This window comes from Balaenoptera ricei, chromosome 20, assembly GCF_028023285.1.
Source record: "Balaenoptera ricei isolate mBalRic1 chromosome 20, mBalRic1.hap2, whole genome shotgun sequence".
NCBI classification, from domain to species: Eukaryota; Metazoa; Chordata; class Mammalia; order Artiodactyla; family Balaenopteridae; genus Balaenoptera; species Balaenoptera ricei.
In genome coordinates, this window is record NC_082658.1 from 18,052,882 (window position 1) to 18,080,296 (window position 27,415).

Sequence of the window (27,415 nt, forward strand, 5' to 3'; positions counted from 1 at the left end):
GGAGGTGATTGGGCTGGGAGAGGAATTTAGAAAGAGGGGGAGTATAAAGAGGGTCCTCAGTGAGGGACACCCTCCATCCCATGTTGGGCTTCACTGCCCTAATCCCCAGAGAAAGAGTGTGCCAGGAATAGAGTGGATTTGGGGGGCGTGGATGGTGGGATACAGGGAATGAGGCACAGTCGTCAAAGGGGATGCGGAGCCCGGACGGAAAGGAAGAATGAAAGAGGTGCTGGAGAAGGTGGATGGGGCAGGGCTGGGACAGGATGGGGGTGCAGGTCAAGGTGCAGGAAGAGGTGGGAAGGGCAGCAGGGTGGGGGAAGAGCGCACTTTCTGGGAAGTGGGAGAGGGTGGGGGAGGTGAGTGCAGTGCATTGTGGAGGGAGGAATTGCCTGCCGGCCAGTGTGAGCTCATTTCCTCTCACCGCCTCCTGCAGTGTCTGAGGGCATCAGGCTCTGGAAAAAGTGAGCCAGGGGCACCCCAGAGGCCACCACCCTCCTCCCCTTCCCCACAGCCTCAGTCCAGTCTGGATCTCAGATGCCACCACTCCCCCCTTACACATTTGTTTTGAGAGGAAAGGACCCCTGAACCAGGGTGGCAGCAAGCCTTGGACTGTTGGAGCCACAGGGCAGAAAGAGGCAGACAGAGGGACCTGGTTTAAGATTAAGCAAGAAAATACAGGCAGTATGATGGATTACCGTTAGATAGCAGGAAGAACTTCTCAGAAGTGGGGCATAATTCTGGCTGCACATGACCTTGATGAAGAGAGGTGGGGAATGAAGGAGTCCTTAACTGCCCTTCCATTATTACAAAAGCATCCCTTTCCATTGACTTCCAGGGAATTTAAAATAAATTAAATAAAACATAAGATTTAAAAACAAGTCAACGTCTCCTTCCTCAGGTTTACAGGAGTAAGGATGTTCTAGTAGGTGTCTGGGCCATACTGCCCCCTGCAGGGCCTGACTCCCTGATCCTGAGGGGTCCAGGACTTGGGGCTGATCCACTCTCAGGAGTCGGGATGGTGGTGGTGGTGGAGCAAAGAGGTTTTATGAGGCTCACTGCCCCAGAGTGGGTGGGCCATTTCAGCAGGCAGAGTCGGCCTTCCCACTTTCATTGCCTGCCTTGCCCAAATCATATTCCTATTTATCTATGGTCTCTGCCTTCCTTTCTTCACAATCTGGGTGAAGGAATGCAGGAGCCCTTTAAAACTACAAAAAGGCAAGGGAAAGAGGTAAGCATAGGCTGTAAAAAATAGGAGGTAGGAAGGATGTTAGATAGCAGAAAGAACTTTCCAGCAGAAACTAAGGACTGAGAGACTGTCCCTTCCTGGATCATCAGGGGATGGGCTGCAGGGGTCCTGCCTGGGGGCAGGGAAATGAGAAATTGACTCAGGACCCCGACGGTTCTTTGGGCCCAGCTCAAAGTGAAGCTGGGAAGGGAGGCTGTGGGAGCTTGTGATTGGGAGGCCTGGAGGGTCTCTGCTCTTACTGTCACCCACTGCAGAGTGGGTCTGTGGGCTGTCTAGAGGCCTGAGCCACAGGCTGGCTGGGTGGGGGTCTGAAGGGCTGGGGCACCTGCCTCTCTCTTACAGCCTGCATGGGATCCTGGGCTGAGACTCTGCCTGGGAGGGGTGTCCTAGATTGAGGGGCATGAAGCCCCTGAAAGTTCCCCTGTTACCCTCGTCGCCCTCCCCCTCCCCCTTGGGTATAACCATCTCTGCCCTTGTCTCAGCTTCCGTGAGTCTCTGGATGGAAGGCTCCCTAAGCCTTTTTTCTGTCTCTCCCTCTCTTCCAACCTGTGTCTCTTCATCTTTGTCTTTGATTTTCTCTGCCTCTCTCTACTCTGTCTCTGTCATGTCCCTGCCTCTCTCATGCTTTCTGGCTCTCTCCGTCTCTGTTTCTGACCATCTCTGTCTGGCTGTGTTTCTCTCTGCTTTCCTTTCCCTTCCTTCCTCCCTCCCTCCCTCTCTCGGTGCTAGTTCTGTGTTCTGTGCCGTTGTCCTCTTTCCTCGGCCGGCCCGGATCACCGTCTATCTGGGCTGGTCCCCTGGAGGCCGGCCCAAACCCTCTCTAAGACCATCTCTCTTCCGCTGGCTGTGTTCTGCCCCCTAGCTCCGCTGCCTGCGCCAACCCCTGCCTCAGCCCTCTGTACCAGTCTGCTACCCTAACAAGAGGCCGAGGGTGCGCCCCTTTAGGAGCGCAGGAGGAGGAGCGAAGAGACGCTCCACCCCTCCGCGTTCGGCCCCGCCCCTCCGGCCCCGCCCCTCCCTGGTCCTTGCCCGCGCCCCCAGCAGTGCCCTGGCAGCAGAGCCGCAGCTGCCGCCCGATGAATGGAGTCGCCTTCTGCCTGGTCGGGATCCCACCCCGCCCGGAGCCCCGGCCCCCCAAGGTGAGGGTGCTGAGCCAGGGGAGGGGGCGGATCCAGGCGCTAACGGGAAGCTGGCAGCTGGGGCCGGGGTCGCTGCGCCCCCGCTCGGCGGGCACAGCCTGGGGCGCACGGCGCGGGCACCACGGGCATGGCTGCAGGGAACATCGGCTGGTGGCCGGGGAGGGGGCCGGAGCGCGAGCTGCCCTGGGCAGGGGGCGGGAAGGAAGAAGGCAGGCAAGGGGCCGGGGCTAGCACGGGGCTGCCAGGGCCGGGGGTACCGACCCGGGCGGCGGTGCCAGGCCCCCAGCGGCCGGGCAGCGGGGGCGGGAGGCCCGCGCCTTTTGTCCGGGTTTTCCAGGCGGGGCGCCTGCCGCCGTTTCCTCTGCCCGAGTTTTCGTTTTCCGTTGGCGAGGCCCCGGCACAGCTGGAGGGAGAGGGAGTGGGGGAGGGGTTCCTGGAGCGGGATGTCCTTGGCCACTGTGGCCGGACACCCCCTCCCTGCGCCACACTCCCCGCGCTGCCGGGCCGGACCGCCCGACGAGCTGCCCGGCGCGGGTCCACCGCCCCCCCAGGGGAAGAGAAACAGGCCGGGGACCCTTGGTCTTGCAGGCGCGGCTGCCCTCCCCTCTGCCCTCTCGGGCTGGCTGTGGGTGGGTCTCGGCACGGGGTGCCAGGGGCATTACTCAGCGCTGGGCTGCTTTGCTTGGGTTCTTTCATTTGCCGGCTGCTGAGGCTGGGGAGGGCCAGCACCCTACCTCTGAGCCTGACTGCCCCGTTCCGCTGGAGCACCCCAACATGCACTCCACCCCTTTCCAAGTCGAAGGGTTGAACACTGTCAGGCCAGTCATTTTCTGAGCTTGAAAAAGAAGTTTCCTGGGGGTCCAGGTTGGGATCAAGACCTGGGCTGAGGAGGTCTCTTCCTCTTTTGACGTGGCTGGAGGATTTAGGGCCATTCCTCCCCAACCATCCCCTCAGTGTTGGAGCTGGGGTCTGGTGCTTTGCAAACTCTGAGACTGGTGTGTATCTCAGTAGCTGGATGTAGGCACAGTTCTCCCTTGGTCTGCATCTCTATCCCCTGACTCCCCCTCCACCTTTCAGCCAAAGTGTTTCCTAACTAGAAACTTGAATTTCAGGGTGGACTGGGGATGGAAGTGAAGGTCATTATCGTCAAGTTCCTTGGATTCCCACCCCCCACCCTCCAACACACACACACCAACACCTACTTCATCTCCACCCCCCCTACTATCTCCACCCCCAGCCCCAGCCTGTGGCCTAGCTGTGGGAGAGCAGGGAAGGTGTTTGATCCCCTGGGGTTCTCCCCCTCTGCCAGGGCAACAGCCCTATTCCCCAGAACGGCTGCTCTCACTGAGATGTGCTCACTGGCCTGCGATTTGAATCTCAATTACATAACCAGTCATTTCGCCTCCAAACACAGCCCAGAGGCTCCCAGCCCCAGCCTCTTCTTCCACTTGCTCACAAGGTGGTTGGGTCCACCGTAGGTTTCTGGGAGCTCCAAGTTCCTGCATCTGAAGCCCCTCCCTCCCCTTGGGAATGATGAGAGCAGTAAATCCTTCAATGCTGGATTTGAGGGCCTCAAAAGCCCTGGGAGCAGGCAGGGTGTGTATTAGGGTCTGAGACTACACAGCGACAGTGCCAGGTCTAGAACCCGGGTCTTCTGATGGGAGTCACAGCACAAGATGAAGCTCTAGGGAGGGGAGCATTATTAGGAAGGTGCCTTTGAGACACCATGGAGAATGGGGCAGGCTTTTGAGGATCTCAGCTCAAACAGAGAGGGACTGGATGCTGGGAATAGGCCTTGTGTTTGGGCAGCCTGGATGGGGACCTCTGTGCCCCCGCATCAGGCCAACCCTGAGCTCAGGGGCAAGGGGAGCAGGAGGCCAGTCTGGCCCCCAGGGGTGCAGCAGTTTTGGCATGGAGTGGGGGATGAGGAAGGGTGCTGGTTACAGAACAGGGCAGTGCAGTAGTGGGCAGAGGCATTTATTGCTTCATCCTTTATCTCAGGGATACTTAGGAAGGACTTCATGATGTATCAGATTAAAAGAGAGTCTACAAAGGAGAATGGAATAAGTTACCGAATGAGGGATTGCAATTAGCCATTTGGAAGAACTTCTAGGGAGAGGCGTACGAGCTGCAGCCTCCCAGGTGAACCTGGAACATCACGCAGGGAAGTTTCCTCCAGTATAGTGGGTTAGGTAGATTCCTGCAATGTTGGATTCCAGTGTAAAAATCTGGAGAGATTCATGGGAGATGCAAATATACTCAAATGAGCATATGTATTAGTGCCTGAAAAAAATGTGTTTTAAGGATGGAGAATTGCTCTAATAGTATAGCTGATAGCTAAGACATAGATAGCAATTACTCTAGGCCAGGATTTATATAAGTTACCTCATTTAATCCTCACAAAACCACCATGACGTGGGTGCTGTTATTATCCTCATTTTTCAGTTGAGGACACTGAGGCACAGAGAGCCAATAGCTTGGCCAAAATCCCATCGCTAACAAGTGGCAGAGCCAGGGTAGGAACCCAGCAGTCTGGCTCAAGTTCATGGTCTCACTCCACTACCCTGCTTTTCATGACCTGCCTTGTCTGCTGTCACTCCCTGGATCTGGGTCTGTCTTGGATACAAGCCAAGATCAAGGTCAACCTCTTGCTGGATTGGAGCTTGGTTGCTTTCAGCTGGGACACGGATGGGGACAAGAGGTCTCAGGGTGGCAAAGCCTCAGGTATCCATCCATGATTGTTGGGTGGGGAATCAGCTCATTTACTCCACCAACCCCCCATCCCGTCCTATGCTAGCCCACCGCACTTGGGCTGTGGCTTGGTTCATTGGTGTTTTCCTTCCAAAGGGGCATCAGCCCTGCTCTATTGGCTGCAGGGGTTCAAAGGTGAGATATTGGCTTGGTCAGGGATTTGGACAAAGCCTGGTTTTAATTATCCTGCTCTCTCTCCCTCCCCAGAGAGAGCCATGAATAGGGCCTGTGGGAGCTGGCTCTGCCTTTCCCCTAGTACCCTCCACCCCCTTCAAACAACCCGCCTTTAGATCCAGGCCTCCCTCTTTCATGTGAAATTGTGCCAGCTTGTCAGCAGGGCAGTGCCAGTCAGTACCAGGCAGGCGTCTCCTCTTCACTGCCTCAGTGGGACGACAGGCTGGGATGGCCTTGGGACTGGACTCTGGGGCGAGTTTAAAGCTCTATGGGGGTGGAGTGTATTCATCATCTATCAGAGTGGGTCAGGACCAGAGGGGTCATCTTGTCCAACAGTGGGGAACCTGAGGCCAGAGAGTGGCCAAGGTCAGATAGGCCGGGAGTGGTGGACATGAACCCAGGGGTTCTGACTCCCGGGCTCCCAGGCCATGCCTTTCCCCACACAGTTCTGTCCCGGGTGCCGCCCTCCAGTGCAGGGTTCTGAGACTAGGCCCCAGGAAGGGAAAAGGAGGGCAGGGAGGAGCAGGGACAAGTGGACAATGTGTCCCGTTCATCTCTGTGTCCCCAGTGACCAGCACAGTGCCTGGCACAGAGCGGCCCTCCATAAATGTTTGTGAAGTGCAGGCCGGGAGCAGCCCCTCCCCTGGCCTCGTGGGTGCCCCGTGCCCAGCTCTGCCCCAGCATTGTGATGTTTGGTCTACACATCAGTCTCCCCTGCCGGACTGGGAAAATAATCATAGCAACTACTTCCACAGTGCTGACCACTGGGTACATTATTCCTATCCATTTGACAGATGAAGAAACTGGCACAAAGAATGATGTGGCTTCCTGAGGTCACACAGCTAGTAAGTGGCAGAGCTAGGGCGTTGACTGTGATTATTCCGAGCAGCCCCAGAGGTGTCATGTTTATCTTGGTACCACAGAGCCTGGTATGCAGCCCGTACTCCGAGAATGTTTGTTGACTGACTGACTCACTGACTCACTGACGGTGTATGGAAAAATCACAGAATCCTGTAATCCTTTGGAAGTAGCTGGGTTGGAGTCTTGGGAAAGTAGCCTAGAGGAGCATCGTTATGTTATCTATGCCAGGAGTGCCTGAGCCAAACCTAGAGAGGAAAGGAAAGCTCACCCTGGGGAATTCCCTGGCAGTCCAGTGGTTAGGACTCCGTGCCCTCACAGCAGGGGGCACGGGTTCCATCCCTGATGGGGGAATTAAGATCCTGCAAGCCCCGCCTGGTGTGGCCAAAAAAACCCCACGCCCTATCAGTACTGCCCTCCAAGGCTTAACAACAGCCACTGGGGCCCCTCAGCTTTCTGACTTCTCTCTTGCTCCCACTCCCTCCCTTCCTCCTGCAGAGTTCCAAGGGGATGGCGCTGAGCAATGGGCAGGTGGGAAAAGACTACAGGCTGGATTAAAGATGTCTGTTCCTTTTTCATCTCTGTGGCCCTGAGATGTTCAGCCCAATGCATCACCTTTGTGGAAGATTCTGTGCCTTTCAAGTTGGAGGGTGGACGGAGTGTCAGGTTTGGGACAGGGCCTGTCATAGTTATCAATTCTCCATCTCTCACCTCCAGTCCTAAACCTGAGTCCCAAGGTCACCTCCTCCAACCTCCTCCAACCTGCGTACCCCTAGGCTGGTGACATCTTCCCCTCTGACTCTCCCTGCTTCCCACTGGCTGGGTCTGTCACTATCCCCAGGCCACACTTCATCTGCTGACGAAGGCTGGTGGGAGCTAACTAGGAAAAAAGAAGTGTGGTGGGTGTGGTCTGCCTTCTCGTATTGACAAGCAACCTCGGGGGAGATGAGAGGCCCAGGCCTGGCACGGCCCCTGGTACACTGGGAGGCACATTGGGTGTCTAGGCCCTGCCTTCAGCCTGAGGGGGTTCACATTTCAGCTTTACCCTTATTCACTATGTGACCTTGACCAAGTTACTTAGTTAGTTGTTTTTAGCCTCCATTGTCTCATCCCTGAAATAATCCCTCAAAATTGTTGAGAGGATTAAATGAGGTAATACAGGTAAACTGGCTGACATTTGGTAATCTCAACTATTAGCAGCAACTGGATGGAAATGAGAACAACACAATTTGGGCTCAATAAATAAAGAGAACCCTTTATGGTCGGAGTAATCTGAAGAGCTGTCCCTGGAGGTAATGAGGCCCCTGTCAGTGGAGGTGAGCAAGCACAGACTAGACTAGAGAGAATTCAGGCGTTGGGTGAGGGGTTGACAGAGAAGACCTTAAGGACCCTGCTTTGGGATCAGCACCATGTGGTAGGAAATTAGAGGAGCAGGCGAGACCTGGTTCCCGCTGTTGGGAACTGGGGAGCGGAGTGAGAGGTTGGCTGCTGTGGTTTGGGCTAGGAGGCTCCTCTGAGGAGAGGGAGTCCTGAGAGGCTGCCTGGAGGAGGCCTGGAAGGATGGGCATGGTTCTGATGGGTGGGAGAAGCGGGGAGGCCACTGCAGGCCAGGAAGGGCTTGGTGGCTGAGGGGCGGTGCGGTGCCTGGACCACTGGCTCTGAAGTCAGCCCAAGGCTGCCTCCACATCCTGGCTGCCCAAAGGGGTTGGGTGTATGGTGGGGGTGGGGAACTGGTAGCTCCCTGACCCCCCACCCCCCAGACTCTCCTGGACGAGGGGCCAGGGCTACTCCCTGTGGCAAAGAGCCGGGGCCTGTAAGGAACGGAACTGTGGAAAGAAAGACTTCTTATGCCCAGTGCATTTGGGGGCGTCTGGGGGTCGGGGGAACAGTGGGGCCTTTGTCCCCAGCCACCGGGAATCTGGCCGAGCAGCCAGCCCTGGGTCTGGCTGGGCCCTCGGCAGGCAGGTCCTCTTTGAAGTGACCCTTTCAAAGCTCAGCCTGAATCCCTGCGAGGAGAGAACTTGGGGCGGAGCGTGGGGATGACTGAGACCCACAAGCCAAGGATGGAAACAGACCCAGGACTGGCCCCTTTGGCGGGAGGGCTGGGGGGAGGTGTGTGGGCCGGAGGAATGTGGTCAGGCTAGGGGGACATGTGGGAGCCATGTGGGAGCCATGTGGGAGGACAACCACTCCAGGGTCTTGGCCCCCAAGTGAGGGTTAATTAGGGAAGGACAGAGTTCATTTTGGCCTGGTTTCCAACAGTCCCTAGCTTGACTTCTCTCTGACTCTGGGCTCCTAAATCTGCAGCTTTTTCCTTTGTAATTTCCTCAGAGAGTGTGAGAGCTCCTTGGAGAGAATTGGGTGTAGACGCAGGACTTAGAGGCCTCGGTAGGAGGGAGGGGTGGAGATCTGGGCTAGCCTGAGAGCCCGGAAAGGCTGGAAGGGGACGCTGCAGTGCAGACCCCTACCCTCCACCACAGAGTTTCCACCGTTCTCCGAAAGAGAGCGAGGGAGTGGGGAGAGATGCCTCCACCATTCTCCGAAAGAGAGCGAGGGAGTGGGGAGAGATGCCTCCACCATTCTCCGAAAGAGAGCGAGGGAGTGGGGAGAGATGCCTCCACCATTCTCCGAAAGAGAGCGAGGGAGTGGGGAGAGATGCCTCCACCATTCTCCGAAAGAGAGCGAGGGAGTGGGGAGAGATGCCTCCACCATTCTCCGAAAGAGAGCGAGGGAGTGGGGAGAGATGCCTCCACCATTCTCCGAAAGAGAGCGAGGGAGTGGGGAGAGATGCCTCCACCATTCTCCGAAAGAGAGCGAGGGAGTGGGGAGAGACGCCCCCGAGAAAGGGAACATCTTTGTAAGCTTTAGCTGGACAGATATTAGAGACCCCACCCCCACCCCGCCTCCCCACTTGGCTCAAAGGGAAACTGAGGCCTAGAGAAAGGCCAAGGCCAAGAGATTAGAAGCAGAGGGGAAGGGACAAGCAAAAGTGGGAGGAAGAGGGAGGTTGGACACCAGGCGAGAAGTGGGTTCAGGCTGCTGAGTTCTAATCCGAGGGTAGTGGAGAAGTGCCCATGGTCTCTCCAGCCCTGACCTGCTGTGATTCCATGAACCGGGGGAAAGGAAGGGGCAAGTTTCTGTTGGCAGTTTTTTTGGACTGAGTAGTGGACCGTGAAGCCTTCAGCAGCCCAGGTGAGACCCCTACCCCACCCTGAGGCTGTTTTCTGGTTCATGCCCCGCATCCCCATCTTCCCCTGGTGCCTCAGCACTCTCTGTACTTGGGAAGATTCTTCCAAATCTCCCTTTCCTCTTCCGAGGGTGTGGCCCCCTGGTTCCTCCCCAAGAGAGGGAGGAGGGAGCTGAGTACCCCAGGCCGTGACTGGGGGCTGTGGGCAGTTCTGGTACTTTCCTGTATCTTGCACTGGCATCTGAAGAGCTGAGCCCTCATTAGCTCTAATGAAGCCTTGGCACCGTGCCCCACCTCTGCCCTGCAGCACCTGGTGGGGGTGAGGGGATAAGGGGGCAGCTGAGGTTGGACCCAAAGCCTAGGAGGGGGTGGGATGTCTGCAAGAGGGGAAAGTGGGAGTCAGGAAATGGGGGTCACACAACAAGGCCAGGACTGCTGGTGGGATGAGAAACAGGGCCCTCTTCCTTTCGAACTGGGACCTTTTCCTCCTCCGGTGGCTCCCAGGTGCTATGGTCCCCACAGTGCTAGGGAAAGCATTATCCGAGACTGGGTGTGGCCCAGGGCTCTGAGGACATTCCCAGGCCTGGCTTGCATGAGAGTGTCCCTCTCCCTAATTATAGCCTGGGGCAGGAGAAGGCCCTGACTCCAGAAACTGGAGGCTCAGTGCCTGGGAAAATCAGGCAGCGGCTAGATTTTCACGCAAAACACACTTTGTTCATTTGGTGACCATTTCCTCTGTGCCCTCTGGGTTCCAGGCTCTCTCTGTGGGTCTTGGGACCTGGATGGATATGACACAGTCCTGCCCTCAAGGGGTTCCTTGTCTGCTTTTCTCACCACCCAAAAGCTCCACTAAGATTTTTTCAGGGGTTCTGAGATGTGCATCTACAGTGTCTGCCAGTCCAGAACACCCCTTGCCACCCCCCAAAATATTATCATAAAAATTGGCCTGATCTAACTGGGGAGACAGACCCAGTTAGACAGACCCTGTCTTCACTGTGACATCATTTGAGTGTGATTGAAGTCACAAAAGTGGTAACAGGAGTTTACAGATGGAAACAGTGTCACTGGGGAGAATTGCTATAGGGATTGGTTAAAAACCAGTTGGTGATATGATTAATCTCCTTTCTCTCAGCTCCTGTTTCCAAACAATAGTTAAGCTGAGGATTCTTTATCGAAACTTCTTTTGATCAATTTTCAAGGACCATCATGAAGTGGTTGTACATTTACTGATATAAGAACCAAGACCCTGAGAGGCTAAATTACTCCACCAAAGGTCACCCGGCATCCGAATTTAAATCTGGGTCTTTCTGAATCCTAACTAAGGCTATCCTGTGTCACGGCTACATTCCCTGACAAGGAAGAGCCTGGGAGCACAGCTGCCACCCTGGGAAAGTGGACCCTTCCCCCTGCCCCCAGCTGAGCCTTGAAATCCAAGTAGGGGTTGGCCTAATGAGGGAAAGGTGGTGGATGCAGGCAGCACAATTATGTTCTGCTTCTTCGTGACTCTGCTTGCACAGGGATTTTCCCTATGCCTCCCTGGAGTCTGGGTTTGCTCACGAGTGGTGTGGAGGACTCCATGGCTCTGTCACTAAACACGGGCTGAGTCCCTGCCTCCTCTAGAGATGCTCCAGCTCTGAGGGGAAGAAGACTTTACCAAGGAGGTGAGGCTTGCCAAGGCTTGAAAGATGCCTGCTGGGATCAGTGGGGTGGTGGAGAAGGGAGAGCAGGGCATTCCAGGCAGAAGGACCCAGCATGAGCAAAGGCAAGGAGGTGTGAAACAGCCTGGCCTCTTGTGGGGTCAATGAGAGCAAGACTGAGAGTAGAAAGATGAGATTGTCAAGGCCAGTGAGGGCCAGATCCTGTCCCTCTCCTCCGTCATCATGGCGGATCCTTCATGCCATACTAAGGAACTTGACTTGCTCTCGTAGATGCTGTGGAGCCATGGAAAGGTGTCAGGAAGTGGAGGCAGCAGACCAGCTGAGAGATGATGAGGGCTGAACGTGGAATTGGAGATGGAGAGGAGAGGATAGGAGTGGGATGCATCACTCTCTTCCCCTCCCCAGAAGCTTCCGTGCCATCTCTTCCCCTTGTCTGATATAGCCTTCCCTGCCTTCTCCATTCCACAAACTTCTATTTATCCTTCAATGCTCAGTTCAAATATCCTTCTCTGTAAATCTGCCACCCCTCCCCCCACCAGCCACCAATTCCTCGAATATATGGGGATTTCCTCCTCTGGGGACTAGACTTTAAGCCCCATCAGGGTAGGGACTTTTGTCTTGTTCACTGCTCTATCTCCAGCTTCTAGACCAGGCCAAGTTGAATGAATATTGTTGACTGATGAACTGCAAGTTTCCATAGCACTTCGCACAGCCTTGTGAAAACCCCATGATAATAATAGGAGTATTGGTTGCAACTAACATTTATTGAACATTTCAGTGCCAGGCACTGCTGTGCTGAGCACTTTATACACACTAGCTCTTTAATCTGCACAACAACCTCATGGAGAATAGATTATCTCTATTTTATAAATGCAGAAACAGAAGCTCAGAGAGGTTAGTAACTAGTCCAAAAGGATACACAGCTAGGAAGTGGGATTCAAGTTGGGATTCAAAACCAGATTCCTCTGAATCCTGTTTAGGAATGTTTAAACATTACGCTCTGCAGCCTTTTAATTTTGTCTCATGTTTGTTTCTTCATAAAATCTCATGTTCTTTTTATTAATGAAAAAAAATCCTTTGTGGACTACTGAACTAAGATTTGTTGAACAACTTCTGTGTGCTAGGCACTCCACACTAAGCCCTCTCAAGGACCCCATTTACAACTGAGGAGACTTGAGAGGAAAGAGACTTGACTGGGATCACACAGCTGGGACCTGATCTTACAACTCTTTGACGCCTCGCCCTCCGGGACACCTAGTCAATAGTGCCAGAACGAAAGAAATAGGAGCCGGGCTCTGAGATTGACTGACTTGTTTGGGGGCACACAAGGGGCTGGACTGGTCCAGGGAAGTGCTCCCCACTTCCGTCACTGATGAAGAAAGGGGGTCCAGAGGCAGGGATGGAACTGTTGTAATTTCCCAAGTGCCCAGCTGTCTGTCAGACATGTGAGCTCCAAGGAGGAGAGGCTGACCTGGCGCTGGGGTGGGCGGGGATGGTATCACAGCAGCAGAGCCGTACCAGGACCTTGACAGAACAGGGTGAGAGGCCTCCAGAGGCTGCACACGTCAGTGCGACTTCAGCCAAGGGGTGACCCGAAGGACCGCTCGGGAACCGCGGCTGCCCGGGTGGAAGCCGGTGTGAGCAGGGGCCCTGCGCGGGTCTAGTGCCCCTTAGGACCACCTTCCCGGAAGGACAGAGACCCACCAATCAGATAAGCCAGCTGCTCTCTATTTGCATGTCATCTGCATGACCACACCTCTTCGCTCCTGCCACTCAGCCTCCGCCTCCAAGAGTGCCTCCTTGGCCTCCGCCCCATTTCAGGACACTGTTTAGGGCTGGCGTGGGAGGGCTGGGCTGGGGGGCTGCGGGGCGTGAAGGGCAGACCTGGGCGGCCAGCCTGGCCGCCCTATTCATAGTTCAAGGGCTGGCGTAGTTCGCATATTTGGCGTTACTCTCGTCTGGCTGGCCTGCGGCTGCCGCCCCTCCGCGCTCCTCTCTCCCTCCTCTTTCCTCCCCTCTTCGCTCCTCCCTCTGTCTCCTCTCCCACCTTCGATCTCTGCCAATTTTCCTGAAATCCAGGGTTGGCCGAACCCACAGGAGGAAACTGAGGCCTAGGGAGGGGGCGTGTCTTTCGGCCGGGCCTCAAGGGAGAAACTGGTAGTAATGAGGCGTATAATGAGGTGGCTGAGAGCCTGGGCTCTGCCGGCAGACAGACCTGAGCTTGAATCTGAGCTGCCGCTAGCTGTGGCACCCTGGCAAGTTCCTTAGCTTGCAGTCCGGGAAGCTTTTCAGAAACAGTCAAGCTGAGACCTCGAGGATAAGGGATCAGTTAAGGGAAGGTGGGGGAAGGAGAGAGACAAATGTTATATTCCAGGGAGAGGGAACTGTGGATGTGGTGGACCAGCCCTGAGTGGACAAAGGCTTGGCCAGCTGAGGTGATGGGACAGCGGACCCTGCAAAAGAGATGAAGTAGCTTTCCTTTTCTCCACACCCCTTACTCCCTTATTCCAGCACCCCCACTTTCTGGATCTGGTTCCTACTGAGGAAGGAGCGGGGGGGTACAAAAAGAAGGACAAAGATCCAAAGCAGCCTCTGCCCCAGGTAGACCTTTCCTGGGGGCAGGGGGTTTGCCAGCAATCTGCTTTCTCTGAGGAGAAGCTCCTCATTCATTCCTGTACATTCAGAAGCAGTGTGCCGAGCACCCGCTCCGCGCCAGGTGCCATGCCAGGAGCTGTGGATTTGACTGCCAGCAAAGCAGACATGGTTCCAGCCTTCCGGAACTCACAGCCCCAGGGGGGAGATGTTGGTCAAAATAACCTCATAAATATGCAGACACTATCTCGAGAGTGCTGTGAGAGGGTGCAAAGGGACCTGACCTCGTCTGGGGGCCAGAGGAGGTGTCTCTGGGGAGTGACTTTTCTGCGGAGAACTGCAGGGTGGGTAGGAGTTAATTAGGGTGTGGGTTGGTGAGGCAGGGAGGGAGCCAGGGAAGAGAGAACAGCATTCCAGAAACAGCATGTGCAAAGGACCTGAGGCTGGAAGACTGCCTGGTCCTCAAAGGAAATGGAAGGAGGCCAGGGTAACTGGAGCACAGAGAAAGGAGGTGTGGTGGGCGTGGAACCCAGAGGCACGTCCCCCAGGGCCTGGTGGTCATAATATTAAAACAATTAGTCTGGACTGTAAGGGGCCAGAGGAGTGATGGAGACTTGGGGTAGACTGGACATGGTGAAGTGGGTGGACTCAGGAGACATTTGGGAAGCAAAGTCCACTCTGATGGGTGGGATGTAGGGCTGGGGCCATAACCTCTCCCATTTATTGGTTCCCAGAATGCTTTCCCAGCAACTTTGTCAGGCTGCTATCCCTAGCTTCATTTTGTAGTTGAAGAAATAAGAAAACCTGTGTGACCTTGAGGTCACACATCCAGAAAAGGACTAGGGCCAATACCATTGGCAAGTGTGACCCTTTCTCTAGATCAGCTTTTCTCGATGCTGGGCCAGTGGTCTCTCTCTCACCAGCCTTCTATCCACCACCCCTAGGCGCCCTGTGGGTTAGCTCAGCATTCCCTTCCTAGCACCAGACTGGGTGGGGGGCCCAAGAGGCCAAGGTGGTGTGTGGGTGTGTGTCACACTTATCCCAAGAGGCTGCTCTGCTGTTAAATGAGGTAATGCATGCGAAGTGTGCCTGGCATATAGTGAGGGCTCAACAAATATTAATTACTGCTGTGGCTGTTACAATGTCCCCAGATGCAGAGCCAGGCATATGGTAAGGGGGAGGATCTGGGGCTGAAGGCATTGCTGTCTGTCCTCTTCTGACCACAGAGCCCAGCCCAGAAATCATCTCAGCTCCCTCACAGGCAGGAGCCAGGGGAGGTTGTTTGTCCCTGCAGAGCCACCATCCATCCCCTCCACCCTTCCAGCTGCCTCTGCAGCATCATGGGCTGGATTAGGGAGAGGTTCAGCTCTTAGGCAAGGTGAAGGGATAACCTGGGCAGGTTGAGTAGGGCCTGGGGTGGAGGTGGGGGTGGGTGGTTTCAGGGGTGGAGCTGAGAACCTCTCCCTGCAGGGAGCCCCATGTGCCCTTGGGGAGACTTTTGGCATCTGCTGAGACCTGCCCTGGGAGGGGATGACATCTCAGCTTGGCTTGGACTGAGCGATCCCCTGGAAGAAACCAGTGGGTGCACCTGTTGTCTCTGCCCAGGTGGTCAGATAACAGGAAGAACTTCCAGAGAGAGGTGTGGGGGACAATAGGAAGAGCCATGCCCAGAGTTCTCCCCCAGTCTCCTCTGAAATGAGCTGTTCAGTGTGGAGTCAAAGAATGGATACGATGATTTTTTTTTTTTTTTTTTTTTTTTTTAAAGATTAGTTGTTTTTTTTTTTTAATACTTTATTTATTTATTTATTTATTTATGGCTATGTTGGGTCTCTTAGTTTTCGTGTGAAGGCTTTCTCTAGTTGCGGCAAGTGGGGGCCACTCCTCATCGCGGTGCGCGGGCCTTTCACTATCGCGGCCCCTCCCGTTGCGGGGCACAGGGATACGATGATTTTGGAGAAGAGTCACTGCAGGCATTTTCTGGCCTGCGGGAATGACTGTCCCTAACATGATCTAGTCTGAAAAAGGGCTCTGGCCTCTCTCCAGGATTCCTTGACCAACCGAAGTGAGACCCTTCCTAAGGTCCCACAGTTGCTCTGTCCTTCTGCAGAAGACCCTGCTCCTCTGTAGGAGATGGGGAGGGTGACCCTGGGGCCTGGTTGGGGGCCCCCACTGAATGCAGTGGGGGAGGTGGGGTGGAAGGAATGAGGGCACCCTGCCCACTCTGGGCTGTGAGGGAGCTAAGTGTGCCAGACCTGGGCCACCAGGGGGCTCTCCCATACACAGGACCTACCTCCGTCTCTGACAAGACCGTGCATCCTTCAGCGTTCAGGCATGGTTTTCTTGGAGCGTGTGCACAAGAGAGCACGCGAGAACGGGGTCTTGCCTCTGTGTGCACACCCTGGTATGTGTGTATATGTTACGGGTGGTGTGTAAGCATGTGTAGGCTTGGGAAAGACGTGTGTGCTGAGGTGGGGTCAGGCCTCAGGGGGTCAGGAACCCCATACTTAGCCTGGCTTTTGCTAGAAAAACTCTTCCAAGGTTCTGACACCTTGGAATGTGGCCTCTCAAGGGACCGTGCATCCATCAGTCCAGCCTCCGATAGATGGTAGGTCCTCATCAATGCCCAGGACCTACTCTGTGGGAGGTTCAGACTCCCCTGGAAGCCTGAGAGCTCCCCCTGTGCTCGGACTACTAGGGCCTCAAAGATGACAGCAGGGGTTCTGAGAAGGCACAATGGACGGGGTGGGAGGGAACGGTCCTCCCAGCAGGAGGTACCCAGCTGTCCTGGGCAATCTCTGTGGGCAGGGCCTGCTCCTGGGCCCCATTGGAAGACCCATTCATTTGTTCCATCTTCTTTCAACAATATATATTTTTTTCATTTGAATTCTGACTTTGTCATTTGTTTTGGTGTGTGGCAAAATATACGTAACTCAGAATTTATCATTTTTAAGTGTAGAGTTCGGTGGCATTAAGTACATTCACATCGTTGTGCAACAATCACCACCACATGCCTCCAAAGCTTTTTCTTTTTTTTTTTAAATTTATTTATTTTTGGCTACATTGGGTCCTTGTTGCTGCACGCGGGCTCCCTCCAGCCGCGGCGAGCGGGAGCCACTCTTCACCGCTGTGCGCCGGCCTCTCACTGTGGTGGCCTCTCTTGCTGCAGAGCACGGGCTCCAGGCGCGCAGGCTTCAGTAGTTGTGGTTCACGGGCTCCAGAGCGCAGGTCCAGCAGTCGTGGCGCATGGGCCCAGTTGCTCCGTGGCATGTGGGATCCTCCCGGACCAGGGCTCCAACCTGTGTCCCCTGCATTGGCAAGCAGATTCTTAACCACTGCGCCACCAGGGAAGCCCCTCCAGAACTTTTTTCATCTTCCCAAACTGAAACTCTGTACCCACTAAACCGTAACTTACATTCCCCTTTCCTGCAGCCTTTGGCAACCATCATTCTATTTCCTGTCTCTATGAATCTAGGTATCACATATAAGTAGAATCATAAAATACTTGCCTTTTTGTGTCTGGCTTATTTCACTTAGCATAATGTCTTCAAGGTTCATCCATGTTGTAGCATGTGTCAGAGTTTTAAGACAATAAAATTCCATTGTATGTTTGTGCCACATTTTGTTTATCTAATTCATCTGTCATTGGACATTTGGGTTGTTTCCACCTTTTCCCTTTTATGCATAATGCTGCTATGAACATCATTGTACAAATATCTGAGTCCCTGCTTTCTCTCCTTTGGGGTACATGGTCAGATGTGGAATTGCTGGATCATATTGTAATTCTATGTTTAATTTTTTGAGTAACCACCATACTGTTTTCCACCATTTTGCATTTCTACCAGCAAGACATGAGTTCCAATTCCTCCACATTCTCGCCGTCAGCAAATAATTTTTGAGAGCCTACTATGGACAAAGCACTCTAGCAGTACAAATACATTTCTTTACTTTTTAAAAAAAACTTATTTATTTATTTTTGGCTGCGTTGGGTCTTCGTTGCTGCGTTGGGGCTTTCTCTAGTTGCGATGACAGGGGCTACTCATCGCGGCGGCTTCTCTTGTTGTGGAGCAAGGGATCTAGGCGTGCGGGCTTCAGTAGTTGTGGCCTGTGGGTTCAGCTGCTCCATGACATGTGGGATCCTCCCGGGCCAGGGTTCGAAACCGTGTCCCCTACATTGGCAGGAGGATTTTTAACCACTGCACCACCAGGGAAGCCCACAAATACATTTCTGAAAATTTAGTAGCTATTGTCCTTAGGAAGCTCTCAGTCTAATGTGGGAGACTCAGGCCAGGCCCTTGAGCAGTCTCCAATCTGAGGGGGAAAGACACAGGCCATGACCTCTGGGAGACTCTGGACTAATATGGGGCAAAAACAACAATCCCGCTCTCAGGGAGCCCAATCTGATGGAGGAAGCATAACTTCTTCCTTTTGGGGAGTCCCCAGACAGGCCCAGAGGCCAGATTGGATACGTGGAGGGCATGCCTTGAGACAGTCAAGGGGCTGGTGAGTGTAGCAAATCAGGGGCTGGAGAGGGCTTGTGGTGGGCTCTAGCCCACGCTGGCCCACAGTTGCCTGGGCAATGGCCCCACTGTTTACTTTGTGGCTGGCTCCAGACTCACCCTTTTCTGCAAGTGCTCATTTCCCACCATGAGGAAAGATACTCATCTTCAGTTTCTCCTCCCTCTGGTGTCCCTGAGGAGGGAACTGGCTCTCTTGCTGGGGAGGGGGCCCTGCCAGCCTGGCACCTTTGCCATCCTCCTTGTCTGCTGGGAGCAGGTTCCATCTTGGGGTCTCATGTCGCCCGCCCCTTCCTCACTCCCAAATGGCCTACTGACAGGGCTCTGGGCCTGCCGAAGTTCTGCTATGGAAGGGGGGCTCCTGATGATTCCTCCCTGCTTATTAGGGGGAGGTGGGGTACATAGGGGCCTGTAGGGGGTAGGCAGTGGGAGGTGGTGGTGATGCCCACGTGAATAGGTTCGCCTGGGTTTGTACAGACCTGCTTGAGTGTCTGCATGTGTCACTGTCTTTGTGTACATGTGGCTGAGTTGTCTGCATGTCTGAATGTGAGTGTGGTTGGGTGTGTGAGAGTGTGAATATCCAAAAGACAATGAAAACATCTTGCGTTGACCTTGAGGGCATTATGCTAAGTGAAATAAGTCAGAGAAAGACAAATACCTTATGTATGATCTCACTTATATGTGAATCTAAAAAGAACCCCCCCAAACAAAACCCCCCAAACCCCAAGCTCACAGATACAGAGAACAGACTGGTGGTTGCCAGAGTGGCGGGGGCGTGGGGTGAAATGGGTGAAGGGAGTCAAAAAGTACAAACTTCCGGTTATAAACTAAATAAGTCCTGGGGCTGTAATGTACAGCATGGCAACTATAGTTAATAATAGAGTATTGTATGTTTGGAAGTTGCTAAGAGGGTAGATCTTAAAAGATCTCATCACAAGAAAAAAATTCTGTAACTAAGTATGGTGACAGATGTTTAACTAGACTTATTGTGGAGATCATTTCAATATATACATAAATATCCAATCATGCTGTACACCTGAAACTAATATAACATTACATGTCAATTATACCTCAATAAAAAATTTTTTTAAAAAAAGAAAACAAACAAAAGTTTGCATTTATTGAACCCCTACTATATGCTCAAGACTTTCTTTAATTGACTTAATTCTCCTAAGAACCTATGAGGTGGAACTTAGTGTCATTCCCATTTTATTGGTGAGGAACTGAGGCTCAAAGAGGTTAAATAACTCACCCAAGGTCTCACAGCCAGAAAGGGGTAGAGATAGGACTCAGTCCCAGAAGTCCTGGATTCCAGAGGACCCTGGAGCCCACGTGCTAACCCCTGAACCGTACTGCCACCGGAAGAACTAGGGGATTCTGTGCTGCTTGGGATTGTGTTGGTCCCTCCTTGATTTCTGGCATCACGAGTGCTTCCTCCTTCCTTTTCTCTCACCCTCCCCTCCCCCAGCCTTCCTTGGCTCGGGCCCAGTTTCAGGGTGGGAGAGGAGTGTCGCAACACCCTCACTCAGGGCAAGACTGGCCCTGGATGGGGAAAGCACGGGGTCTGGAGAGACCCTCTGAACCACCCGCTGCCCGCAGGCTAGACCGAGTGTGGGGTTCCGAGGTTGCCGGTGACGCGGGGTTATCTGCACATTGAGGGTGTTGGGGAGACTCCGGCCTGCCTGGCCGGCTCATCCGCTTGGCCTGTTGGGGCACGTCGGGACTGCACACAAGTGGTGCTGGGAAGCAGGCATCTGAGTGGGGCAGAAGGGTGGAGGAGGACGGAGGGGGTGGCTGCCCTTGAGCGAGGAGACTGGGGCAGGGGTCAGAGGCCCAGGCGTGGGCGGGGCGGGCATGCCTTGGGTATCGCATTGCCTGCATGCCTGGGATGGACGGGCTGGCAGGGGATTTGCTCCGTCTGTGTGTGAGGTTGTGGGGTGGGTCCCAGTTTGATGGTGTGCAATGGGTGTATGGAACCAGTCGGAGCTTTAGAAATGCCGGATGATTCTCTTGGGTTGGGGGCATTGTTTGTCCTGTGGTTTGAAGCCTGCATTCTGGGAGGAGGCACAAAGCAAGCAGAGGAAGGAAAAGCAGGCAAATTGACCCTGAGACCCCTCTCTCTCACTTCCTGAGCCACACGCCCTTCAGCGGTGTCAGTTTCCCTCCTTCTCCTATCACCTGACCCTTGGGCCCCAGGATGCTCCTCTCTTCCCCAGTTTCTGGTTGTCAGGCTGGCCCCTGCAGGCTTCTGCTCCTCCAGCTCAGCCCACTCCCTGGTTCAAAGGCTTACCTGGGAGGCCCCTAACCCCACTCTCAAACAAACTGTCCGCTCCCAGAGAGAAGAGGCCCTGAACCCCTGACACAGGGGCTCCTTTGGTATGTGTATGGGGGTCTCCCTTGGTGGGGCTGAAGGCAGCTGGCTTGGGCCTGGATCTGGAACTGGGGACCCCTGAAGACTTCAGGAGCTAGGACAACACTAGTAGAACTGTAAGCGCCCTGAGGGTAAGGTCTTGTTTTTCTAAGGTGTCCCAGCCCCCAGCACAGCCCCTGGCCCACAGCAGGCACTCAAGTCGTGGTTCTTGAATAGATAAATGAGAGGATAATGGAAAGAGATCTGAGTTAGGGGTTAGAACCCTGGGATGGTCCCACCTTAGTAAAAGCAAGCCTTGAACCAGTCACTTGTCCTCTTTGAGTCTCAGTTTCTGCATCTGAGAAATGGGTATAAAAACAATCTCAAATATCCAACTCTTAGGGTAAGGGTCAAATGAGATAAAGTGAAAGTGCTTTCAAACAGTAAAGGATGATGATCTCATGTGGAGAGAGGAAGACCGGATGCCCTCCCTTTGGGGGTGTAGTCCCCAAGCCCTCCGCGGGGACCTTCAGGAAGATAAGGTTGAATGGATTTTGCAAGCTGGTCAAACTAGAGGATTGATGGGAGGGACTGCTCAGCGGGGTAATTCCTGATTTGGGGGGAGGAAGCTGGGGAGGGTGTAGGGGAGGAGGACTCACACCAGGCAGGAAGGCTTGGAATAGAATCTCAGCTACGCCTGGTATTTCCCAGCCCTTGGCCCCCTCCCCCACTGCACTCTGGGGCCCACCCCACATTCCTTTCCCAAAGGAAATGGGGGAGGGGGCCGAGAGGCTCCCCAGGCCTGGAAGATCATTTATTCAAACTATGTATAAGTTTCTAGGCCCTGCGGTGTGTACCTTGCTCCCCACATGCCTGTGGAGGAAGCTGGGGTGGAGTGGGTGGGGTGGGGCAGGTGTGGGTTTGTGTTGGAGGAGGCTGTTACCTCCTTCTGGGGGCCTTGTCGCCCCTGCCAGATTAGAGGGCAGGAGATGGGCGTCATAGATGGCTTATCATTTCCCAGGTCTCTGCTGCCCTGGACACAGAAACCCCGTGCTGCTTCTCCACCTCGCCTCTCCCTGCAGCCCTCAGAACCAGCCCTCGGAACCCTCAGCAGTTTCGAGGGCTGGGGGGAGTTGATTCTTTTTTTTTTTTATGAATTTATTTATTTTATTTTTGCTGCACGCGGGCTTTCTCTCGTTGCGGTGAGCAGGGGCTACTCTTTGTTGAGATGCGCGGGCTTCACATTGCGGTGGCTTCTCTTGTTGCGGAGCACGGGCTCTAGGTGCACAGGTTTCAGTAGTTGTGGCTCACGGGCTTAATTGCTCCGTGGCATGTGGGATCTCCCCTGACCAGGGCTCGAACCTGTGTCCCCTGCACTGGCAGGCAGATTCTTAACCACTGCGCCACCAGGGAAGCCCCAGGGAGGTTGATTCTTGATCCAGATACACAGCAGCACCTGTTGGCCATGAGAAGCTCCATGGGGCGTGAGAGGGGAGAGTGAGTCTTATTTCCTCCCAACCAGGGACTGGACTTGCAGCAAGAGGAAAGGAAGTTAGGCAGCTGGGGGGACTAACTGGTTGCCTGCTGGGAAAGCAGGTCAGACTCTGAGTCAGGACATCCCTGTGGTCATTGCCCTCCATTTGGGGCGGCAGAGTCTGACATGGCTGAGGACATCTCGGTGGTGCTTCCAGCTGGTCTGAGGCCCTGGCCTTTGGAGGGCATGACAAGGGCAGGAATGATCCTGACCCAGAAGCCTTGGTTTTCTAGTGATGGGGGCAGGGGAGGTGCTGAGGGAGATGCCAGGAGTCCTCCCCTGACCGCGGTCTTTTCCCCGTCGGTCCCAAGCCCTCCTGACTCAGCGCTGGTGGCAGCCTCGCTCTTCCCTTCCGGCTTCCGCCAGGGTGGGGGTGGGGGTCCAGCTCCTGCACAGGGGGCCCAGCAAGCGGCAAACAGGAAACAGGAGAACAAAACCGCTCCCTGGCCCCCACACGCCTCACCCTCACCCTTCCTCCTCCCCCCCCAACCCTGCTCCTGCCCACCCCCATGGTCCTCTATTTCTCTTCCTTCTCCCCTTGGTTTCCCCTCCTCTCTGTGCCCCTCTGTCTCTCTCCTCTACCTCCCCCCACAGGATCCTCCATCCTGGCCTGTCCTTGCTGGGGACAGCAGCTGATGGGACGAGGGAGGGAAGGGGGAGCTGACTCTTCTGCCTGGGTCTCCCTTCTGGTGGCTTCCCCCACAAGGGCCCAACCCTATGACTCTTCCTCCCCCGACTCCTAGATTTGGGAGCAGGGTTGGGCTGGATCTGCTCGCCTCTGCCCCCGGCCTCCCTTACCTGGATGCTGGCTAGAATTTAGGTATAAGATCCAAAGTTGGGATGAGGGGCTCCGGACTTGGAGTCCCAGGGCCGCCCTAACGAGTTGAGTGCTCTTGGGCTTCTGTTGTTTTCTGAAAACTGGGTCAGGGCAGTGGCCCCAGGCCCCAGGGAGTGGCTGTGCGGGGGGGGGGGGGGGAGCACACGGTGAACAGTCAAGTGGGATAGAAATGAGGGTGGCCATGACACGCCTACTAGCCAAGGCCTCTGTCAGCCCCACCCGGGAAGGGGCCTGGGAAGAGAGAGAGCCAGGAAGGGGCGGAGGGCAGGGTCTGCCATCGACTGGGGCTTCCTGTCTGACTCACATGCTAGGGGTGAGGTGGGGGCCAGCTTAGAGCCCATTGTCGGCTTGTGGTGGCCCCTCTGGGTAGAGCATAATGGGCAGGGGGTCCTGGGGAAAAGGGTCCGTCACACGCTCCCACAGGTGGTGGTGAGAAGGGTATAACGTGACTCTGAGGCGGGGTGACTATGAGAGAGCGCTGCTCTCTGAGCAGGGCAGAGCGTGTGTGAGACCTGAGGGGGCACGGCAGCAATGCGTGGAGTGGGTGTGCTGGTAGTGTGTGCATGCCCTCTAGGTGTGCGCCTTCGTGGGGTTTGTGGGTCTCTCTGTGGGGTGTGTGTGGAATGCATGGGTGGGCAGGTGGGGGCCTGGTGTGCTTTCAGGGGCACAGTGGGTATGCTTGCAAATGTGTCTCTGTGGGGTATGTGGGCCATTGTACCCATGGGAGGGTGTCCAAAGTGTGTGTGCATACAGAAGGATGTCCACGTGCAATGTGTATATGAGGGGAATAGTGTGTTTGTGTGTGTGTTTGTGTGGGGTATGTGGGCAGAGGGAGAGTGAGTGACTGTGTGTGTGGGGGGGGAGGGTGTGGGGTGTCTAGATGTGTGTGTGGTGCGGGTCTGTAGAGGTGGGTTGGGTGTGTGTTTACATATGTACGCGCGGGAATGTGTATTTCTCTGGGGCGCAGGCAGCTGGTTGAGCTTTGGCCTGGAAGGAGTATAAGCGTGCGCGGGCAGGTACAGTAAGTTTTTGTGTGAGTGGGGTGTGTGTGTGTGTGTGTGTGTGTGTGTGTGTGTATGTGTGTGACTGCGGGGGCGCTGTGCAGGGCCTCTCGTGTGTGGGGGTGTGAGTGTGTGGGATGGGGCGGCCGCGCACAGGGGCCGCCCCGGAGGGGGAGGCGTCTGCCCTGCGAGACTCGCCGGCGTGTCCGGGCTCAGGCGCCCTCGGCCGGGAGGCGCGGAAGGCGCGGAGCTGCTGCAGCCGTCCTGCCGCCGTCCGCGCGGGCCGTCCGTCCCCTCGGGGCCCCAGGGCTCCGGGCCCGTGGCTCCGGGGGGCGGGCGGGGACCCCCGGGGCCCGCCCGCCGCCGCCGCCGCCGCCCGGGGGGCCGAGGACGCCGCCCGCCGGGCGCCGAGGAGCGGCCGCCGGCCCCCGCGCAGCGCGCCGGTCTCCGGAAGCCGGGCACACGGCGCGCTGGGGCCGGGGCGGCGGCCGGGCCCGGGGGCCCCCGCCGGCCGCGGCGCTCGTGGGCAGCGCGGTGTGGCGCGTGGAGCGCGCGGGGGCCGGGGGCTGGCGCTGGGAGCGCGCCGTCGGCGTGGACTGCAGCGCCCCGGAGCCGCGCTGCCTCTGGCTGCCGTGCCTCAGCCACAGCGACCGCTGCGCGCCCGGGCAGCGTCCGGCCAGGGTGAGCGCCTCGGGGGCCAACGGGGTCGGAGGCAGGGCTAGGGGTCCGGGCAGGCCTCGCTCCGGTGGGTGGGATCGGGCCACCAACTCCCTGCGTTCCTTGAGCTGTGTGCGCCCTGCGCTTCGGGACCGATCCCCCCCGGAGTGGGGAGTGAGTGAGAAGCTGGAGAGATGCAGGTGAGGGCGGCAGGCTCCTGGCTGAGAGCTTTTCCAGGGGTGCCGGATTACAACCCTCAGTCTGCTGGTGGCCTCCAGTGGGCTCAAGCCTCTTGGTTTACAGGCGGTGGAAGGATGGAAGGGAGCAGGGTTGTTTGAAGAGATGCCAGGACATGGAATCCTGCAGAGTTCGGGCTGGCAGTGACCCTGAGTCAGAACCACGCAGGGGTACCCTAATGAAGCAGGAAGGGCATCACTCTGCCGTCTCCCTGGTAGGGGACCTGGGCGCAGAGACACACAAGGGTTTTCAAGTGAGCCAAGGAGGCTGAGGTGGCAGAATGGGCCCCAGCGGGTAATGAGTGATCTCAGGGTGAGGACTGACAGGGCTGGAGAGGGGGGTGGGGACAGCGTTTCTGATGTCCGGGATCGACCAGGCTGGGAGGGCGTGAGTCACAGTGGGCGCCATGCCCGGCATGAAAGCTGTGCTCCCTGCAATGACCTCTTTATGCTCCTGGGGGAGGGGAGGAGCAGGACTCCTGGGTTCTAGTTCCTGGTGTTGCCAAACCACCACGTGTCCAGTTCTGTCTAATTTGTGGCCCTGGGGTCACCTGCCCTTCTCCCACCATCAGCTGTATTTCTGGATGTCTCTTTCTTTCCTGACATGAGAGTGGGAGTGTTTGGAAATAGATCTGGGCCTGGGAGCATTAATCAGTGATGTCCCTATGTTTTCTGAGCCTCTCGCTCTCCTTCCCCTTGTCTCTGTGCCTACCTTAGACAGCAGAGGTGGGGATGTGTGTGAACTGTACCTCTTCCCAATCTAATCACCTTCCATTGCTGCTCCCTTCTCTGTTTCTGCATCTGTCACCTCCCTCCCCCTCAAGAGGAGAGCAAGACCCAGTATTGTCCCAGATTGGAGGGAAGGAGAGGAGAGGAAACATGCATGTATAATAGAATGAAGGACTGAGGTTAAACCTAAGGAAGAACTTCCCACGGGAGAGTGGCGAAATCTGGCCACTGATGGGGGCCTCAGTGTCTCCTCTTCAGGCAGGGGTGTGGTAGCTGTGGCGGGGGATTACCACACTGACATTCTCAGGAACCTCGTTGGCAGGGATGGGGGAAGGAACACTGGAAGGAAGGAAAAGAGGAAAGGGAGAGGGAGAGCTAAGGGAGGGGGCATGCCTGGGTGAGGAGAGGACCTGAGAGAGAAAGGCATGCCCACTGCCCTGGATTACAGGCCCCTCCTCCAACCCCCCCAACCGCCCCCGGGAGTGGCACCCCCAGGCAGCTGGCAGCTCCAGTCAGGATGTGTGCTGGGGGAAAGGTGGGGGACGTGCGGGGACCTGTCCCAGCCACTTCTCGTCACTGGGGCAGCTGGTGGCTTAAACCTTAATCCAGGACACCAGCAAAACAATAGGCCCTGTGAACAGCCTCAGCCCAGAGCCCGGGTGGAGGGCATTCAGGGGAGGCAGCCCACACTGGGCAAGAGCAGGGGTTTTGGTAGGAGGGGGCAGTGGAGGGTCCCCTGAGGCCCTCTTCCCTCCCTGATCAGTTCCTTGCCAGGTCCGTAGAGATAGGAAATCCAGGGGATTTCAGACCTCAGCAGAATTCCCAGAGAATTTTCTCCTCTGGGCTCCTCAGACCCCCATGGGGGTGTGGGGCTCAGCGGGAGAGTCCAGACTATAGCCACAAGTGGAAGGAGCTGAGGGGCCATCACTGGACCTCCTGCCCGATGCCAGAATCCCTGCTAAGTCCTCCTAAGGCCTCCTGGATGGGGGTTGTCCAGCTTTTGCTTGGACCCTTGTGAGGACAGAGAACTCACAGCCTCATCCCGGTAGCTTTGCAGATGTATGTGATTATAGAATGGTCTCCCTGGCCCAGAGCTTGACTCGGCCTCCTCGTATCTTCCACCTGGCTGTGTCCTCTGGGACTGTACCAAGTAAGCCTATTGCCTCTGTTACGTTTTTCTTTAATCTTCTGAGATTTGAGGATATCCCCTCCCCAAACCTCCCGCCCCATGCAGCCCAGCCTCCCACCCCCCGCAGAAATCACTAGCTTAGGGCTGGGCACAGGACCTGCTCCTCCTGCCGCATGTGTGAACAGGAGGGTGGATGGATGCATGCAGGGACTCCTCAGTATCAGTACATTTGAGTGGCGGATTCGAGCTGGGGAAGCCAGGGGAACTTCGTAGTGAAGTGGGAGCCCCTCACCCCGAAACCGATGGGCTTCTTCCCTCTGCACCCGGCCGCACCTGTCTTCCCGCAGCTGAAGGCTCCTGCCTGGTGCCAAGGAGGAATGAGGGGGTGAGGACTGTTGAGGGTGGGGGAGGGGCTTCTTGCCCTTTGAGGGGTTTGGGTTAGGGGCACCAGGTAGGTTAGGCTGCCCGAGATCAGGGGTTAAAGAGCCCCCGAGGGAGCCCTCCTGGCTTTTCACTAGGCAGCCTGCCCGTGGCTCCCATGTCCTCCAGTCTGCCATCTGCCTCCCTGTGTACCCATCTCTCTGACACCCTCCTGTCACCCACTTTCCCTCTCTGTGTCCGAGCAGGGCACCTGAAGGGAGCCCCCTCTCAGGCACTATCCTCCTCTTCTCCCTCTTGCCTCAGAAACAGACCCGTGTGCCCCCAAACCCTTGTCTTCAGACACCCTCTGCCCTGTCATCTTGGGGAGTCCCAAGTATTCCGGTGGGGCGGCCAGAGGGCAGCGGAGTGTCTCCCCCCGCCCCACCCGGTTCTCCGCTCAGT

At 55.9% G+C, this 27,415-nt stretch overlaps 1 protein-coding gene across 2 annotated transcripts in view; it reads left to right on the forward strand.

Annotated features, from left to right (window-relative positions):
- The first annotated feature begins 2,288 nt into the window (after positions 1-2,288).
- ARHGAP23 (Rho GTPase activating protein 23) overlaps positions 2,289-27,415 on the forward strand; it is a 72,741-nt gene continuing 47,614 nt past the window's right edge. The window contains exon 1 of one of the 2 annotated variants that reach the window (XM_059907665.1): positions 2,289-2,385. In XM_059907665.1, coding sequence (XP_059763648.1) covers positions 2,323-2,385 — 63 coding nt within the window. In that variant the 5' untranslated portion in view covers positions 2,289-2,322. Of the gene's footprint in view, positions 2,386-24,648; positions 24,700-27,415 lie in introns of those variants that run through there. The other variant, XM_059907666.1, reaches the window with a different exon arrangement.